General features: G+C 37.2%; 2 protein-coding genes across 2 annotated transcripts in view; one reads left to right on the top strand and one right to left on the bottom strand.

Annotated features, from left to right (window-relative positions):
• Positions 1–625: 625 nt before the first annotated feature.
• On the top strand, positions 626–3,471 carry DKK4 (dickkopf WNT signaling pathway inhibitor 4). Its single transcript, XM_049631501.1, has 4 exons — positions 626–849; positions 1,380–1,530; positions 2,002–2,154; positions 3,221–3,471. The coding sequence occupies exons 1-4, from the start codon at positions 739–741 to the stop codon at positions 3,469–3,471; spliced, it is 666 nt and encodes a 221-aa protein (XP_049487458.1). The 5' UTR covers positions 626–738.
• A 1,676-nt stretch (positions 3,472–5,147) lies between these two features.
• Positions 5,148–20,933, bottom strand: part of POLB (DNA polymerase beta) — a 30,001-nt gene continuing 14,215 nt past the window's right edge. The window contains exons 8-14 of the mRNA XM_049631500.1: positions 20,609–20,663; positions 20,439–20,511; positions 14,978–15,048; positions 13,769–13,855; positions 7,307–7,371; positions 6,660–6,799; positions 5,148–5,394 (exon numbers count right to left, since the gene is read on the bottom strand). Coding sequence (XP_049487457.1) covers positions 5,300–5,394; positions 6,660–6,799; positions 7,307–7,371; positions 13,769–13,855; positions 14,978–15,048; positions 20,439–20,511; positions 20,609–20,663 — 586 coding nt within the window. The 3' untranslated portion in view covers positions 5,148–5,299. The remainder of the gene's footprint in view (positions 5,395–6,659; positions 6,800–7,306; positions 7,372–13,768; positions 13,856–14,977; positions 15,049–20,438; positions 20,512–20,608; positions 20,664–20,933) is intronic.

Genomic DNA, 20,933 nt, shown 5'->3' with positions numbered 1-20,933 from the left:
TCACAGCTTTTAAGCCATTGGGATTTTTACATCTGGATGCCAGAGCTAATCAGAAGGCATTTTCTCTCTTTTCTATCTGTCTTCACTATCTGAAGCAGAGTTTAAAGCTTCTCAGGATATTTTGTAACTCATTAGTTTTTGGCATCCTTGACGGCATATTGGCCAATATGATTCATTCTTTCTTTGAGCACAATTAGCCGTGAAAACAGATCTTAGAACAGACTCCCTCCACCCCAAAGGATTATTGAAGGTAGGAAATGCAGGTGATTATCAGAGTTTGCCTTTGATACAGACATCCTGCTCTTCTGCTAACCCTTTGAACTAACTTTGATATGCAATAATTAAGAGGGATTCAACCCCTGGAGGAGAAGCCGCTGTGGCCCTGCCTCTCCTCTCCCTCTATTGAGTCCTTGTTTTGAACTATTGATCAAACAGATCTGAAGGGATTTGTTGAAGCCTGTGTGGGGTAAGGAGGAAGGAAATGAAGGAGGAGGGAGGGAGGTGGAGAGAGATGAGGGGGGCACATCTGGTATAAATCGTTTCAGAAGGAATCTGCTGGTTAGACCTCACTCATCCTATTTCACACACCTTTCTTAGACAAAGATTTGTTTTTCCTTCAGGAAAAGCAGTTACGGACGACTTGCAGGGTTTTCATTTTGGCAAAAGCTCTATTGTAGGTTTATTGCCGCCCAGTTTGGAGAACGCGGAGACAGCTGAGAAGGTCAAGGTGATTGAAGGATGGCGGTGGTGGTCTTGCTGGGGCTCAGCTGGTTCTGTGCCCCCCTGAGTGCTCTGGTTTTGGACTTCAACAACATCAAGAGCTCTGCCGACGTGCACGGGGCTCGGAAGGTAAAGTTCAACCAGGGAGCAGGGGGCAGTTCACTTGGGTAAGACTCACCGAGGTGCTAGCTGGCAAATGGGTGCAGTGATTGATGGGACTCACTTGAGAAAAGAAATCAAATAGGAATGGCACAAATACCCACATTATATTTAATTAAACTGTAGCACAGCTTCTAGAGGTAACAGATATAAATCAAAAATCTCATAACCATCTATAAGACACACATGGGAAGACATTTTCTTCCACTTACAGAAAGAGCATAAGAAATTTAAATCCTGAGTTTTAAAACTAGGACAACTTTTTAGGACAATTTTTCGAACACGAGTAACCTATGCAACACATAGGTTTCTTCATTGGAAATTTGGTCTCTCCTTTGTGGGAGAAAACCAATTATACTGAAAAATTAAGGTGCCACCTAAGGTTTGTCCCTGCATTCAAAGTGCCACTGTGATTTGGCTTCCTCCATCTCCCACTTTGAATTAAAAGTCATTCTACATCTTGTTGGATTGCCCGGCCTGTGACAAGTTTTTCCCTACAGGGTTCACAGTGCTTGTCTGACAAGGACTGCAGTTCCAGAAAATTCTGCCTCAAGCCTCAAGATGAGAGGCCATTCTGTGCTACATGTCGCGGGTTACGAAGGAGGTGCCAACGTAATGCCATGTGCTGTCCTGGAACACTGTGCATGAATGGTAAGCTGTCATAAACCCCTGTGGGACTGCTCTGCCCCATTGAACAGTGGCTTTACACTGAAGACAGCATCTGAATCTCATGCACTAGAATATTCCAAGATAAGCACTCTCTAAAGATTTCCTGGATTTATACTTGAAGTAATTTATGCAGCTGCCTTTTCTTAATGCAACAAAATAGTTTATTTCCTGGCAACAATTTTTGCCAACAACCTAGAGATAATGATTTTCAAGGAAAGGTTCAAGTTGGAACCTTACAAATTCTTTCATTTTCTGGATTCCACTTATTACTTAACCACTTTCTTTACCATATGTGCATGTAAATATTTAGTGCATATGTCCCAGAAATCTTGAAAGTTATATATAAACTGAAGGCAGAGGTACTGCCAAACTATGTAACAGTATGATAATTAGCATGTCTGTGGTTCTAGTCCTTGAAGTTAATAACTCGAACTACATCTGGTTGTTGCTCAGATGTTTGTACTACAATGGAAGATGCAACCCCAATATTGGAAAGGCAGATGGATGACCAAGATGATATAGAAACAAAAGGAACAACTGAGCATCCAATTCAGGAAAACAAACCCAAAAGAAAGCCAAATATTAAGAAACCACAAGGCGGGAAGGGTAAGAGAAGCATTCTGAGCACTCTTTTTTTTTTTTTTTTTTTTTTTTAAAGAAAAACATTTCCAGGGCGCCTGGGTGGCTCAGTTGGTTAAGCATCCAACTTCGGTTCAAGTCATGATCTTGCAGTTCATGAGTTTGAGCCCCGCATCTGGCTCTGTGCTGACAGCTCAGAGCCTGGAGCCTGCTTTGGATTCTGTCTCCCTCTCTCTCTGCCCCTCCCCTGCTTGTTCTCTCTCTCTCTCTCTCTCTCTCTCAAAACTAAATAAACATTAAAGAAAAACATTTCCTCCCCCTAGCCTTTTAAGGATAGGCTGAAACTGACTTGATTCCTCTCCACTCCAGAAACACATAGGGAGTATGTCTTGTTTCTCATCTCTTTCTGTAAGCAGCTATGGAGATCATGCAGGGAGTAACATAAGGCAATCAGCAAGAGGACAGGGGAATAGCCATAATAATGAACTGGTTAGCAAGATTTTTAATTGAATTTTACACACGTATCTTTTTATAGTCTGTAATTTAACAAATGGCAGTTTCCCTTTCTAGATCCTCAGAATAAAAAATGAAGAGAAAAAAGAGAAATGAAAGTAAATGCATTAACTTTTTATTCTCAAACAAAATACAACCCACTAAAATGAAGCTTTTTACAAAATTGTAGTCTCAAATTCCAATCTGTGACAGAAATTAAGTAGAATGTTTGAAAGCAGTGAATTGGCCATTCTTGTGCCTTCAGGTTAACAGTCCCTTTTATAAGTAATGGTCTTTATGCCAGGATAAATCCCATTTAAAAAAAAAAAAAAAACACTGATAAGGGATGCTTATTTCATTCCTCAAGACTGGAAATCCCATCTTCCTTTGAAAATGTTTTAACTTTATAAAACAAATTCTATTAGGTAGGGCTGAAATTTCCATTTCATATACTTTTAGTAGATTTAGCTCTGGGAGACCTGCATGCTCTATTGTTCCTTTGTGGCCTTCAGTTCTATATCCCACACCTTTACCCCAGCGATAACCCCCTCACGTGCCACTTTCCCCACTTTTGCTGCAGCCCTTACGAATCTTGTTACAGGACAAGAGGGAGAAAGATGCCTTAGAACTTTGGACTGTGGAGCTGGACTCTGCTGTGCTCGTCATTTCTGGACTAAAATTTGTAAGCCAGTTCTATTGGAGGGACAGGTCTGCTCTAGGAGAGGGCATAAAGATACCGCTCAGGCTCCAGAAATCTTCCAGCGCTGTGACTGTGGTCCTGGACTAATATGTCGAAATCAAGTGACTGGCAACCAACAACACACACGGTTAAGAGTATGCCAAAAAATCTAAACTAAATACTTCAAAATAAAGACAACTCCTTATTGTATTCAAACAGAAATCTCAGACATTACTTTAAAAAATCTTTCCCATACAAGGGTGCCTGGGTGGCTCATTTGGTTAAGTCTCTGACTCTTGGTTTCGGCTCAGGTTGTGATCTTGCAATTAGCTGGATTGAGTCCCGCCTTGGGCTCTGTGCTGACGCTGCGGAGCTTGCCTGGGATTCTCTCTGCCCCTCTCTGCCCCTCCCCATTTCATGCTCTCTCAAAAGAAATAAACTTAAAATAAAAAACTTTCCATACATATATCCCTGAAAATCAAATCTTGTAGTAACTGAGATAGACTGAGTCAGAGCACTGCGATGTGCTGCCTTGTGATGAATGAAAACCAGCTTTGGCTTTTTGTCTATTTCTGCAGGAAAGAAATGTGATTCCACAACAGAAAAGTTTAATTTGATCTAGTGACTCAATTAGTTCAAATAAATCTTTATTTCATTTCCAGTGAAATTCTGGTACCTGACAGTAGCTTGGGGGACAAAAGTGAAGGTTTCTGCAGTTAATTCTTGTATCTTACTGGCAAAAAACTATCACAGTAAATTAAGGAAAAAAATTATATTAAAATCCCTCATTTATTTTCTTTCATTTCTTGTCAGGGAAATATCATTTCACTACAAAATAATTTGGTTAATAAATAAATAAGATTCGGGCGCCTGAGTGGATCAGTCAGTTAAGCGTCAGACTTTGGCTCAGGTAATGATCTTTCAGTTCGTGATTCTGAGCCCTATATCGGGCTCTGTGCTGACAGCTCAGAGCCTGGAACCTGCTTCAAAAGTCTGTGTCTCCCTTTCTTTCTCCCCCTCTCCCATTGATGCTCTGTCTTTCTCTCTATCAAAAATAAACATTAAAAAAAAACAGAAATAATATTCAAAAGGTAATATGTGAATATAGTCCTTTGCAAGTTACAAAGCATTTGCATGCATTGTTTTCAATAGCTTTACTTAACCACTTGATAACTTTTTACATTTTATATTTATATAACTTTAATTATATAAATTAATCTAATTTATATTACATTAACTTATTAAATTATATTAATTTACTATATAGATTATATAATTTCAAAGCTAAGGTCTTCAAGGAGTGTTTTTACTTATATGTTTGACCATTTGAACTTAAAAAGTTACCTTGGAGGAAAACTAGAGCAAATAAGTGAAATTTTTGTTTGTTTGAAGTTGAAGAGGCCATATTTTGTACATACAGGTGCATATTGTAAGTGGTTTTGCTTAGGTAAGTTCTTTCTGATGAATTACAACCAATTTCAGATTTAAGAGATAAACCTATACTTAGGTCTTAAGTATATATGACAAAATTGAATGTGGGGGCCAAGCCAACCAAAGAAAATAATTACATTTATGAAGGTCCCTAATTTCTAAAAAACACTGAACCATCTTCCAGTGACCAGTCTCTGGTGTATCCTGACTAATTGTAATTAGTAAATAGGAGGGAAAGGTGGTAGGGTAATGTGGCTTATATAGCATAAGGGCAAAAAAAATGGGAAAATAAAAATTCCCATTGAACACTGCTAACATCTCATCTCTTCATTCTTTCCACTAAATCCTTAGTAAAGTGTGATCGCACATGTTAACATGATATGCTATTTCCTAATAAAATCAGAATAAGATTCTCTGATAATAGTAAGAGAGGCTTTATTGACTACAGTGCAAGCTAAAGCATGAAGAAGAAATAATCACTTAAAAAACACCAAAGACCCTTACATAGCAAAGGTTAAGAAATAAATTAAGACTCCTGTTGAGTTGAGCTGTGTCTGGGAAGAACAGGCCTCATTCACTTCGATCCTTGGGTTCTCGGTATTTCCACTGGATGTAGTCAAAGATGTCTTTCTCACTATCCACTGGCAGGGGCTCTCCAGCAACTCCTAAAAGTACAGAGAGAAAAGAAACTTACCTACAAGCCAGTTTTGGAATTTGATTATGAGGGTGCAAGGAAGACAGCTGTATGGGGCTCACTTTCAGAAGAAAAAGAAAATGGTAACCAAGTCACCAAAAAATGATATTGACTGCCCCACCCCCATCCTCCCACATGGCTTGTGTTTGAGCTTTGTCACATATACTAATCATCCTACAAAAGTAACCTGAGCATCCCAACTGGAGCCACTGCAATGATCCTAATTCATGATTTCCTTCTCTGCTGGATCTCCACTAGAGCTACTATGTATCATATGAAATACTCTCTAGTTTCCTTTGCAGCTCAAAATGTGGTCTCTGGACTAGCAGTACGGGAATCACCTGGAAGCTTACTAGAAATGCAGAATCTTGGGCCCCCCTATTAGAGTCTTCATTTAATGAGGTCCCAATGTGGCTCATACATGTTTACACACGAGAAGCACTGCCCTTGTCTACCAGGGAAGAAAGTTCTATTTTATACTTTGAGGACAAAATGACAAAATCTTCATTTTCCTAGTAGAGAATAGTAAACCACACAGTGGTGAGATATCAACAAGTACAGATTAAGCAATTCTTACTCTTTAAACTTTTCATTTATTAATTTTATTTTTGATTACTCTCTATATCCAACATGAAGCTCGAACACACAACTCTGAGTAAGAACTGCACACTCCACTGACTGGGCCAGCCAGGTGCCCCTAAACTTCTTTTGTTATTTAAAAATCTTTTTTAAAGTAAGCTCTACACCCAATGTGGGGTATGAACTCACGACCCTGACATCAAGAGTTGCATGCTCTACCGACTGAGCCAGCCAGGTGCCCCAACTCTTTAAACTTTAAAAGGCAAGTGGCCAAAGCTACCAAGCTTGGCCTGATACTAAAAGCAATGATACCTGGGTACTGCAGAAGTCTCGGAGATACATTAAAAACAAACAAACCCACTTTAAACCAGTAAGGTTGTTTTTTTTTTTTTTTTGCTGACCATCACATTAATACATTCTAATAGAGCTAGAAATAACTTTTGCCATCATGGGCTTCAAATGAGGGCTTGATAGCACATATGGATTAAAGACCCTTTTGTTGCCTGAGGGACTCATAATACAAAGAAACTACAATTAACTGGCATAATTACTTAAAGGCTTTTTTGAGGAACCAAAGTTGCTAAATCAAAATATATCTGAAAATAACTTTCTCTCCAGATGACTGGGATTATCTCTAATGCACACACAAATACTCACCAGTGACTCCCAAGGGACGGATTGTGTATTCATTGATTGTGAAGCCCTTTTCTAGGGCATGAGCTCTCATATTCTTATTGAAAATATCACTCCCAGTGAAATACAGAACACCACAGTAATACTGATCCTTGGGTATCAACCTAAAATAAATAAATAAACAAATCTTTCACCACACATTTCAAATCTAGCAAAAATAGGACTCTTATAATCAATAAGGCACAAAACACCTAAAATAAGTCTATGTGGTTTAATAACCTAAGGAGGAGAATATCATTAGGTAGACTGCTCAAATTCTTCTGACGTTGCAGTTAGTCTAGGTTTCAGTAAACTATGCTCTGGCAAGCGGTGTGGAGAAACGAAAAGCAGTATCACTTATTACAACCAACGTTCCTCCGGCAGGAAACTACTTTTGAGTTGTGGAAGGCATCATGGTGAGATGCAAATCTAGAGAAAATAGATTAGATTCTGTAGACAGTCGTTATTCTTTACATATTTTCAGGCTGCACACTGTCTATAGCAGGAACATACAGCCCTTCAGAATGAAAAGGGGTTCTAGACATTTATATGAATTCCAAGATATACAGAAGACAAAGGAAAGAGAAAAGAAGGGAAAATTTAATAGGTCAGCAACAAATTTTGAGTAATACCTTATATCAATTCTCCTGTGTGGATACTCCTTTTCATCATTTTTACTGGGAAGCTGGCAAACACCCTAAAATGGATATTTCAAAGAATGCTTAAAGACGTTTTCAAACTTCAGGCTTAATTTCAGTATTATGATGTTAAATGTGAGGTTTCTGCTTTAAGTGCAAGCAGTTTTAGAATTCTGAGCACTTTTAGGGATGCCTGGATGGCTCAGTCGGTTAAGCTACCGACTTCGGCTCAGGTCATGATCTCGTGGTCCCTGGGTTCGAGCCTCACGTCGGGCTCTGTGTTGACAGCTCAGAGCCTGGAGCCTGCTTCGGATTCTGTCTCTCTCTCTCTCTTTCTCTCTCTGCCGCTCCCCCACTCGCACTCTGTCTCTCTCTCTCAAAAATAAATAAACCTTAAAAAAAGAAAGAATTTTAAGCACTTTTAGTTGGATTTTCTATGTGCTGTCTATGGCTACCCTCCTATTATACTTTGTGGCAAATAAAGAAGTACATGGAACAGCAGGCAAGGATTCTAGGTATGAAGATTTGGCCTTTATAGGATTCTAAACAAGAAGCTAACCAGGGAAAGCATCAAACATGAAAGACACAGACCAAAACAGATAAAAGCAATTTGGAAGAAACAATCACTATTCGGGAAGAACACAAAGAGCTATGAGTAGTATTCTCAGATTACAGAAAATATTCCATCCATGAAGTAGGGGCAGAATACCATAGAAAACAGAACACTTAAGGAAAAGGTTTCAACAAAATTTAAAATAGGATAGCAGAAGTAGAATTTAAAATTGAGGAAACCTCCCAGAAATTAGAAAAGACAGAGAGATGAAAAATAAGAAAAATTTAAAAGAAAATTAGAGGATCATTTTCCTCCTCTACAGGTGAGTTTTCATTATACCTCTACAGTTTTTAAACAAACGTTATCAAAGTCTATTTAGTAATCTTCTCCTTTTCTAGAAAAATGGACCAAAATTCTGGACTGGGGAACAACCCATAAATATGTAAAAAGAGCTACAAACATCAGAAATTTCAAATTAAATGTTTCAAATGTCACATTCTAAGAAAAGTACACATGTGGCAGGCTTCTGGTCCTAAAGAACAGTTGACTAAGTATACATGTCACTAAAAGCTATATACTTTTTCACTCAGTAACACGGACAAATTACAATCTAGAATCTAAAATGGGTATTTTCTTTCGCTGTTCCTATGGCTGAAAGATTAAATGAAACCTGTTTATCTTCAAAATATGAAAGCTACCTTCTTAGACATTAACAAGTTCTAACTGAACCTTCAAATGGATCAGCAATGCTTTCCATCTGGAATTACCATGAGGTATTACCTTGCGGATATGGATGTTTGGGTGCCACAGGCAATGATCTTGCGGTTTGTCACATCAGTAACAGGATTTCATCTAATGGCTTTGTTCTTTTCCTCAAAGGCTCATTTTATTTCCTGCACTTTTTCTGAACTGCTAATGTTAAAGAATTTCTCTGTATTACTGTAAATTCTTTATTAGATTGAGTGGATTAGTTTTGTTTGGCATTTCAGTTGGGTAGCTTCATGCCTAGTCGTCTGAAATAAAGCCTCTTTCATTTCCCCAGGGGACTCAAGGGATCTTCTATTGTCCCTTGAATCCTTATAGTAGATATTTCACAGGAAATCATCCCAGGCCAAACTTGCACAAAATGCTAAAATCTGAATGGTAGTCATTATATAAAGCAAACAGGCATCTAAATGCAGGAGAAATTGTTTTTGTTTTTTTTTTTTTCTTCCAAATGTCATTTTATTCACAGGAAGAATAACTCAATTATCTAAAGATCATGGCTTTACAAGAAGATCTGGAATATTAACCCTGGCTTTCCTGAGGCTTGGTGACTATTAGTTTAAAGGAATTCATGCTTTGAAGAGAACTTGAAAAAGACATGAATGGTCATATCTTTAAAATTATTTAGTCAGTTGTTACAGAAATAAGAGATTTTGAAATCAACTGTATATGGAATGAGAATAGTTTATTTCACTTTGCTGTTGTTTTTATTTGTTTTGTTTTTTGGTTGTTTATTTATTTTTAATTTAAATTTTTTAAATTTACATCCAAATTAGTTAGCATATAGTACAACAATGATTTTAGGGGTAGATTCCTTAATGCTCCTTACCCATTCAGCCCATCCCCCCTCCCACAACCCCTCCAACAACCCTCAGTTTGTTCTCCATATTTATGAGTCTCTTCTGTTTTGTCCCCCTCCCTGTTTTTATATTATTTTTGTTTCCCTTATGTTCATCTGTTTTGTCTCTTAAAGTCCTCATGTAAGTGAAGTCATATAATATTTGTCTTTCTCTAATTTCACTTAGTATAATACCCTCTAGTTCCATCCATGTAGTTGTAAATGGCAAGATTTCATTCTTTTTGATTGCCAAATAATACTTCATTGTATATATATATATACATGTATATATTCAATATATATTCATATATTATTGAATATATTATTCACATATTTATATTCATATATTATATGAATATATGAATGTATATTCATATATTAAATAATATATTCATATATTATATACAATATATTATTCAATATATATTCAATATATATATATATACACACATATATGTGTGTGTGTATATATATATATATACATCTTCTTTATCCATTCATCCATCGATTGACATTAACTTTGGCTATTGTTGATAGTGCTGGTATAAACGTTCGACAACAGCACACCTGTATCCCTTGGATAAACACCTAGTAGTGCAATTGCTGGGTCGTAGGGCAGTTCTATTTTTAGTTTTTTTGAGGAACCTCCATACTGTTTTCCAGAGTGGCTGCACCAGCTTGCATTCCCATGTTGTTGTTGTTTTTTTAAAGTAAGCTCTACGCCCAACATAGGGCTTGAACTCATGACCCTGAGATCAAGAGTCACATGCTGTAAAGACTGTGCCAGCCAGGCACCCAGGTTTATTCCATTTTCTAAGGTGACTTTGTTTTTCAGCCAATTTCCTTTCAGAAACTTAAAAGATCTCAGCTTCTTTGACTATCTTTGCTGACGCTCATGCACTCAGGGTAACTGCTCTGACTCCTGCCGAGCTCTCTGCTTGGCTGACTCCCTTACCTCAAGTCCTCTTTCAAGTCTCCTCTTCTCAAAGGGGCTGCTTCTGACCATCCTATTCAATGCTGTTTCCTACATGCCCATCTCCCCATACCCTCCTTTTCTTTTTTTAAAAATAGTACTTATTATCTTAACCTAACATGTGATTTACCTATTTATTATGGTCATTGTGGTTTTTTTTAATTTTTTTAATGTTTATTTAGTTTTGAGAGAGAAAGAGACAGAGTGTGAGTGGTGGCGGGCAGACAGACAGGGAGACCAGAATCTGAAGCAGGCTCCAGCCTCTGAGTTGTCAGTACAGAGCCCGACATGGGGCTTGAATCCATGAACTGTGAGATCATGACCTGATGCTTAACCGAGACACCCAGGTGCCCCTATTACGGTCATGTAAACCATCACTCCCTTCCCACACCGTCCCAACTATAAATTCTCCTGAAATTCAGATACATCCCAGGAGATGTACTGAAAAGTGGTAGATGCTTAATGTATATTTGTTGAACTGACTGAACACACCTTTCTCATCCTATTGGCACTCATTCTCCCTGTTTTGTTCTCTCATATCACCATCCTCTCTCACTTTCTGTCCCTCTTTTTGTTTCCCAATTTAATCCCTACCAGGTGCTCTCCTCTACTGATCTGTTTCCAAACAGAAATACTGTATCTATATTATATCACATCATACTATATTAGTGTAACACTTTGTACTACTCTTTTGAAGATTCACTCTATGAAGATAGTTGTACAAACCCTTCAGTGTCCATGTATGTTACTTAATTTGATCTGTATAACTGTCATTTGACACAGCACAAGTGTATCATTTTATAGGTAAAAATATTAAGGCCTTACAGAGGTAAAGCAACTTGCCTAATGTCACACGATCCATTAGTCATGGAGCCAGAATAAGATTTTAGAGCTTCTGTATTATTCCTCCACAATGCAACATACCAACACACACTCTTTTCTTTGCAATAAGGTACTAATTACCCCTTATTGCCTCCACAATAAATTGACTTGAAAGCTAACCTGGATTGCTCCTTATCCTACCACATACCAATTATAAATGTCAAACAGCAGGCTCACACATGGCATTTTTTTTAAGCTTCAGAGAATATATGAGCCACATGTACAGTATCCAAACTTTATACACAAACCATCCACTAAGATGGATTCCTATGTCACACACAAAGACCTCAGTTTCTTGCTCAAAGTATAAAAACAAACAAAAAACCCACTTTATTATTATGTTCACCTGTTTTCTTTTGGAAAATAGATTTGGGGAATTCTCTTTTTGGCAATAACTATATACGTGCTGTTAGGACTATGACTGAGAGAATGGGAAGGCAAGATAGAGTGAAGGTTTCCAGCCTTGTCCTAGGATTGGTGAGTGGCCCTAGTCTTTCAAGCATCACATGTGCAATAAGGTCTGAACCAGCCTGGTTTGTAGCAGTCACTGGAATTTGGCTGACAGACAAAGGTCTTCTCTTCTATGACTGAGCACTTACTGGGGTAACCCAATTCCACTACTGCCAGCAACGCTTTATGTTTACATACACGTGGCTACCCACCTTTCCTTTTTAGGTTATACCCAGCCCACCAGTTTGTAATTTTTCTTTGTATTCTTGCTAGCTGGATTACTAGCCTCTGTTGGTGTTGCCTCTGGATCTCTGTTTGAGCACAGCAGAATACTGTTCAGACTGCAAAAAAAACGTTCCTGCTATTGCATTGCATAAACACCTTCCTGGTCGCTAACTCTGAAAAGAGCAGGTGCGCTTCCCCAGTAGAAGTCCTAGGGCCTTTCACAGAGATGACTAGAGGAGGTAGAGAGTTAGGCCAGAAGGGGTCCCCAGAGTATCCCCAGGTATACCAGGACACTTTCCTACAATGAAAAAAAAAAATTCAACTTGTCTACCACATGTTATTTTTAGGATTTTATCTGATTGAATGCTCTTTAAATGTAAGATTATTTTACACAGATTTATTTTTTATGCAGATTCATTTTGGTGAATATAATCAATTTCAATTTAAAAGGGATGTTCCTAGAGCATATATAAACCCTATTTTTAATAACATCTCACATGTCTATATTTCTGGGCATAGAGTAAAAGCTCCAAATCAGACAGATTTGGGAGAACAGCTCATAGATTTAATTCCTAAAGACTTGACTAGAATTTTATTTTTACCTTTCCCAAAGTTCTTTTGAAACATTATAAAATGTGACCAACTTTGGCAATAGTTTCATAGCCCAATAAAATCATCCTGTTGAATTTAAGGACATGATTTTCTGTGTGTCTGATTAAATATACACAACATAAAGTTTACCATTTTAGCCATTTTTAAGTTTGAAGTTCTATAGCATTAAGTATATTCACACTGTTGTATAACTATCACCACCATCTGCCTCCAGAACTTCTTCACGTTCCCCAACTGAAACTCTGGGTCTGTTAAATACTAACTCCATATTCCCCTTCCCCACAGGTCCCTGGCGAGCACTGTTCTACTTTTTGAAGGACACGATGTTTCAACGATCTATCTCAACCATCTTATCCTACTTTTGGCTAAAACCACTGTCAAATTATGCAATGAGACTCTTTCTAGTATTAGCATTTCCGCTCCCCAAAAGCACAATCTCTTTCCATTTCAGGCATATGACTTGGGAAAAGGGGACACGGAAAAAAGGAGTTTCAAGGTATGTATTTAAGTGAGCAGCACAACAAAGGTAACCCTTTATTACCTTAGTCCTAGATTTCTACTTGCCTTCCTGTCGGTTTTTTACACAGAGATATTTATTAACCTCTTCTTAATTCATTTGCCATTTGTCTTGAATCTTCAAAGTTTAATTGCCTGGAACTCTACAGGATTTTCACAATTCATCATGATGGGTTTCACCGTGAAAATCTCTATTAACTCCTCTGCTTATCATGCTGCATAACATGTTTGTATCACATGCCCTAATTTCTTCTCTTTCTTTGGTGTTGTAATAGATTAATACTCTTCAGACAATTCTAATCTCACTTACTGAAGAATTCCAAGTCTGAGAATATGAGAACATTTGCTATTTTAGAGAAAAACTTATGATGCATTGAAGTCATTATAGAAATTTTAATAAAAGCAGATTATGCCTAATTATGTATTCCAGTAGCTCAGATTAGTTACAAGTGGAGAATTTAAAACAAAAGTCTTTACTAAAATATTCTGAGATTAGCATCTTATTAATTCTTCTCTAAACTCTCATGGATATCCTATTTATTGACTCTAATACTAACAATACTGAGAGTCATACACTCAGAATGGTTACTGAACAGTTTCCAAGATTTTTGTTCAGAAGTGTTAACTCAAACAAGTACTTACCATGAACTTGGTTTCACCTTTTGACAGAGTATCTGTAATAAAATGGACCTTCTGTAACTGCTCCACAACACGATGTAACAGCTTTGGCTATAGAAACATAAATAGGAAAAAAGAAAAATAATTACTCTTTTATAGCCAGAAAACATTTTTTAAGATGAGTTTTCTAATTATCTATGGAGAAATGCCTAGCTTTCCTCTAAGTACTTTCTTCTTCTAACACAAAACTCATTTATCAAATGAAACATATTTTTAGAAACCATCATTTTTCACCAATATCATTGATACTCCCAAACATCATTTGGGTTCATCTGTTTCATTAAATCAAAAAGTTAGCTGCTTCATCTTTAAAAGGTATATATTCCAAGGGTGCCTGGGTGGCTCAGTCAGTTAAGCGTCTGACTTCAACTCAGGTCATGATCTCACACTCCGTGAGTTCAAGCCCTGTGCTGACAGCTCGGAGCCTGGAGCCTGCTTTGGATTCTGTGTCTCCTTCTCTCTCTGCCCCTCTGCCTCTCATGCTCTGTCTTTCTCTCTCAAAAATAAACAAAGATTAAATAATTTTTTTTAAAAAAAGTATATATTCCAAAATCAAAAATGTTTTGCCTTCATGGGTTTTTCTAACAGGGATAAAGTTTCTTAATATAACATTTTTTAGTAGAAAAATATTCTCTTAATGAAAACCTGAATATTATAGTGGATATTTCTAAAATATCCATGATAGGCAATAAATAATTCTGGAAATGTTGTACTAAGTTTCTTTTTTGAAAATTAGACTGTCCCCCCCCACCCCCAGTTCCTTGCAGAAAAACACTATTGTGTATCCCTTTCAACCACTTACTTTGCCTTTCACAGATGTCAATCAGTACAGAGCACTTCAACTGACTTTTCAAAAAGAGTAAAGCAAAAATTCATTCTGAAATATCCAACTATCATTTAGAAAATGATTATTTAGGAGTGCCTGTGGGGCTCAGTCGGTTAAGTGTCTGACTCTTCATTTCAGTTCAGGTCATGATCTCATAGGTGTGAGATCGACGCCCATGCTGGGCTCTGCATGGGTGTGGAGCCTGCTTGAGATTCTCTCTCTCCTCCCTCTGCCCCTCCCCTGCTTGCACACACACACATGCTCTCTCTGTCAAAAAAAAAAAAAAAAAAGAAAATGATATTTACTATTGTGTAAGACAGCATATTTGACTATAAATTCTGCAGTACCTGTTTAGTTGACTCAGAGGTAAAGCTTGGATGGGTGAGAAGGACATCCATGTCACCACTGGACTCTGCACCTACAATAACAAAAAATATGTATGGAATTCCCTATGTGACTTTATAAATTAGCAGGCAAATACAACACCAAAGTGATGTCACACTGAGGAGGTTTACTTCTTGTAGACTAACTATATTTCACTGCACTTCATATTCAGAATTAGTTAAAAGATTTCAATTTTCTGTCCAACTGTTCAGGTATACTAATATAAACTGCAGAATCTGGGATAACAACAGTGATTGGCATTAAATGTGCATTACATACAGTTGGTGAGTTTAATGTACTAAAAATGCACCTAGGGGCACCTGGGTAGCTCAGTCCTTTAAGCGTCTGACTTCAGCTCAGATCATTATCTCACGGTTCATGAGTTCAAGCCCTGCGTCAGGCTCTGTGCTGACAGCTGGGAGCCTGAAGCCTGCTTCGGATTCTGTGTCTCCCTCCATCTCTGCCTCTCCCCCACCTGTGCTCTCTCTCTCAAAAATAAATCAATGTTAAAAACAAAAAATTAAAACAAAATGCACCTAAGTACTCAATAATGAATAAAAACAATATTGAAAGACTTTTTTCCAAAAAAGATATACAGATGGCCAACAGACACATGAAAAGATGTTCATCATCACTCATCATCAGGGAAACGAAAATCAAAAGAACAATGAGATTATCACCTCACACCTGTCAGAATGGCCAAAACCAAAAACACAGAAAACAGTGTTGGCGAGGATGTGGAGAAAAAGGAACCCTCATGTACTGTTCGTAGGAATGTAAACTGGTGTAGCCACTGTGGAAGACAGTATAGATGTTTCTCAAAAAATTAAAAATCATGGGGCGCCTGGGTGGCGCAGTCGGTTAAGCGTCCGACTTCAGCCAGGTCACGATCTCGCGGTCCGTGAGTTCGAGCCCCGCGTCAGGCTCTGGGCTGATGGCTCGGAGCCTGGAGCCTGTTTCCGATTCTGTGTCTCCCTCTCTCTGCCCCTCCCCCGTTCATGCTCTGTCTCTCTCTGTCCCAAAAATAAATAAAAAACGTTGAAAAAAAAAATTAAAAAAAAAAAAATTAAAAAAAAAAAAATTAAAAATCAAATTACCATATGGTCCAGTAATTCCACTAATAGGTATTTACCCAAAGAAAATAAAGACACTACTTCAAAAACATACATGCACCCCTATGTTTACTGCAACATTATTTACAATAGCTAAGACATGGAAGCAATGAAGTGTCCAGCAATAGATGACCCAAGTGTTCACTGACAGATGAATAGATAAAGAAGACGTGGTCTAGGGGCGCCCGGTGGCTCAGTTGGTTAAGCGTCCGGCTTCGGCTCAGGTCATGATCTCGCGGTTTGTGGGTTCGAGCCCCATATCAGGCTCTGTACTGACAGCTTAGAGCCTGGAACCTGCTTCAGATTCTGTGTCTTCCTCTCTCTCTGCCCCTCCTCCACTTGTGATCTGTCTCTCTCTGTCTCTCAAAAATGAATAAATGTAAAAAAAAAAAAACAATTTAAATTTCTGGGGCTCCTGGGTGGCTTAGTTGGTTAGGCGACTGACTTTTGACTCAGGTCATGATCTCACAGTTCGTGAGTTCGAGCCCTGCGTCAGGCTCTGTGCTGACAGCTCAGAGGCTGGAGCCTACTTCAGATTCTGTGCCTCCCCCTCTCTCTACCCTTCCCCTGCTCACGCTCTGTGTCTCTCTGTCTCTCAATAATAAGTGTTAAAAAAATTTTTTTAAAAAGAAGATGTGGTCGGGGTGCTTGGGTGGCTAAGTTGGTTAAGCATCCGACTTTGGCTCAGGTCATGATCTCGCGGTTTGTGGGTTCGAGCCCCGCATCGGCTCTGTGCTGACAGCTCAGAGCCTGGAGCCTGTTTCGGATTCTGTGTCTCCTCCTCTCTCTCTGCCACCCCCTCCCCCATGCTCATGCTCTGTCTCTGTCTCTCAATAATAAATAAATGTTAAAAAAAAAATTTTATAAAGAAATAAAATAAAATAAAAAGAAGATGTGGTCTATATATACAATGGAATATTACGCAGCATAAAAAAAAAGAATGAATCTTGCCATTTGCGACAATATGGATGGATGTAGAGTGTATTATGCTAAGTGAAATAAGTCAGTCAGAGAAAGACAAATACCATACAATTTCACTCATGTGTGGAATTTAAGAAACCAAACACATGAACAAAGAAAAAAATGAGACAAACCTAAAAACAGACTCTTAAATATAGAGAACAAACTGGTGGTTCCCAGAGGTGAGGTGAGGTAGGTGAGGGGATGGGAGAAATAGGTGAAGGGGATTAAGAGTACTTATCATGATGAGCACTGAGTAATGCACAGAATAGTTGAACCATTATATTGTATACCTGAAAACAACTATATGTTAATTAGTAAATCCTCATTATGAAAAAAGCTTTAAAATACAACTATGAATACTATATATCTAAAAACCTCAAATTAAACAATATGTTCTAACTCTGTAAAGGCTAATCAGAAAATCCATTTCAACTCTTACGACTCAATTCATTTAATGAATATTAGTAAAAATTACTATTATGGTATCATGGATAAGAATATAGCACTTTATAATGACTTAGGTTTTTATTTTGACCCCCACTCTACAACCACATAACTTTAGAAAGGTTACATACAGTTATTTATACTTTCTTTTATTATAAAACTATAAAAGTTTGTGTTCATTTCAATGGATTTTCATTTTAAATGTCTTTTGTTTCAATATTACAAGTGTGGACTGTATATTCCTTTGGACCTCAGTTTCTCTGTCTATAAACTACTAAAAACTACTCTATTGGCCATTGTACAACTAAGAATAATATGTAAAAGCATCTAGAATAGTGCCTGCCGCACAGTCGGCATAGAATAATACTGTTTATCTCCTTTCTTTGCATTTTTGTAAGTACAATATATGCAAAACATACTTTTGGTCACTGAAGATATGGCAGTGTCTCTGGACCACCACTTTATGCATCAATAATCTTTAACCAGCTATTTAAACATAAAGAAGACTAGATTCATTGTGTGCTGTTCCCAGGACATTCAAGGAAGCTATTTTAAGAAAGAAAATTTTGTCTTCTTTTCTTCTCATTTCTCTTAAAAGTTGTGTCTTTTACCATCAACCTACTACCCAAAATGTATTACTCTATCCATTTAAAAAACAAAACAATTACTTTAGCATAAAAAGGGAAATAACCCAAGAGTCTATTAACAAAGGACCAAATAAATAAAGTATGAAACACCGACATAACCAAATGTTATGAAGCTATAAAAAAAGAACAGGGGTGCCTGGGTGGCTCAGTCGGTTGGTTAACCGTCCAACTTCGGCTCAGGTCCTGATCTCGTGGGTTGAGTTGGAGCCCCGCATCCGGCTCTCTGGTGATAGCTCAGAGCCTAGAGACTGCTTTGGATTCTGTGTCTTCCCCTCTCTCTGACCCTCCCCCGCTCACACACTGTGTCTGTCTCTCAATAATAAATAAATAAAAAAGAATAAACATGCTCTCTATATACTGATGTGGAAAAGATCTCCAAGATATGTTTTTATTAAGAAGTAAGGCACATACTGTGTATATACTACGTTACTTTTGTGAAAGAAAGGGGGAGGAGGACAGCAAGAAGGTGTATTCATTAGGTAAAGACAATGTGGTATGAGTATACAATGGAATGTTACTCAGTCCTAAAAAAGAATGAGATCTTGTCATTTTTGACAGTATGGATGGACCTAGAGAGTATTATGCTAGGTGAAATAAGTCAGAGAAAGATAAATACCATATGATTCATTTATATGTGGAATCTAAAAAACAAAACAAACTACAAACAAAACAGAAACAGACTTATAAATACAGAGAACTGGTAGCTGCCAGAGGTAGGGCTAAGTGGGGGGATGGATAAAATAGGTGAAAGCGATTAGGAAGTAAAAATTTCCAGTCATAAAAGAAGTGATGGAGATGAAAAGTACAGCATAGTTAACACAGTCAGTATTGTATTAACATTGTATGGTGAGAGATGGTAACTACACTTATTGTGGTGAGCACCGTGTAGTGTACAGAACTGTCACCACTATGTTGTACACCTGAAACTAATATAACATTGTATGTCAACTATACTTCAATAATAAAAAGATTTTAAATAAATAAAAAAAACAAAACGGGAAAAAAGAATATATATTCACATTCATTATATTTACTTGTAAAACCACTGAAAGAACACACAGGAGAGTGGTCATTAATGGGACAGTGGTGGGAGGGAGTGGAAAGAGTGAACTAGGATAGGGTAGAAGGGAAACTTCTTAGTGTATACCTTTTTTATATTAAAGCATGCAACCATATGACCTACTCAATAAAAGCAAAACTAAAATAGAAATACTGAAATCCAGAAAGGCTGTCATCTTCAACTGAGCATGCATTTGTCCTGCTGTGTATTCAAGTCTATGTTCTGAAAATACAGATTCTAAGGCCCCACCTAAAAAGATTCTTATTTAGTAGGTTTGTAGCACTGTACAGCAATGTGTACTTCTCTTTTTAAACTTTCTAGGTATTTCTGATGTACAGAAAAACTCAAACAACTGGTTAACTTTAATCCTCTCATTTTGCAAATATGGAAAAGGGGATGTGAAGAGCAGACTGACTTCAATCATGTAGTGACAGTAGATTTGGCCTCAGGGCCCAAGTCTTTTGGTCCCAGTCCCATGTTCTTTCTACTTATCAACAATTATTGATGTGTCACTTTCCTCTCCCAGCTCCAGATTCTTAAAGCAGCTACCCTGAGAATTTGTGGTAGCTCATTACCTACTGCTTAAGCAATACTCCAAAGGTGGCCAGGGATTCAGTCAGATAACTATTCCAAAAGTTTTAAATCAAGTTTTGGTATTACAATTTTTAAAGTTAATATTTTAAAATTTATATTACCCTTCCATATTCTGAGCCAGTAAGAAACCAGGATTCTCTTGGTTCCCACTTTGCTCACATTCACACAGAATGAGATCATCTGAAGGACCTGGTTGTTGTGAGAACTGGTTTGGAACTAGTGCTTCAGAGACAGTATTTTTAGATTCGTTACAGAAAACTTAGAAAATAAAAAAAGTTAAAAAAAAAAACAACACCACCTTCCCACAGCTTTACTAGCATGTAGTCAATTGCTCTTAAGCTCTTAATATATATAAAATTATTTTATAAAATTTGTTAAAGCTAGTCATTAAAATATCATCCTATAATAAAATAAGGATGAATTTTCTCTAATTTTTAATACATATTCCTATCTATAAACAAATAAACTTAGATAATACTCTACTGGATCTTAGTATATCTATAAAGTAACACAAATTACATCTCTTTGTTCCATTTTTTTTTGGTATACATTAGGCAATTATAATATCAAGGCATGAATAACCTAAGATCAGGAAGTATGTTACCTCTTCTGAAACTGCCACAGACTGTAGCAATGTATTCAGAATCCACTTTTTTAACTTCATTTAGTACAATATCCTAATAGAAAAAAAATTAAGTCAGTATTCTAAAAATGGCTTTTCAACAAGTGACATTGTCAATTCTAATCAAAGAATACAATTCAGCACACGCTTACTTGCATTTGTAACATCTCTTCACGAGGAATTCTTTTCTCAAAGTCCTCAAAATATCTATAAAGACAGAATAAGTAGACAAACGATTTTTGTGAAATTTAAATCGTCTTAAAAAATAAACTGCCTACCATATCAAGTGTCCTTATCCCAGTACATCATTCAAAAATCAAGACTAGCACTTAGTAAGAAGATAACAGTAAAAATGGGGGGTAAGGGTAAGTTTGTTTCTTAACTTAGACTAAAATTTTTAAGTGTCATTCTTTATGCTATTCCAGATACTCCATCTAAACTTCTTTTAAATAAACTTCACATTCCTATACCAAGAGT

This window comes from Panthera uncia, chromosome B1 (assembly GCF_023721935.1).
Source record: "Panthera uncia isolate 11264 chromosome B1, Puncia_PCG_1.0, whole genome shotgun sequence".
Lineage (NCBI taxonomy): Eukaryota > Metazoa > Chordata > Mammalia > Carnivora > Felidae > Panthera > Panthera uncia.
The sequence above is the reverse complement of the archived record's forward strand: the minus strand, read 5'-3'. Positions and strand labels throughout refer to the sequence as shown.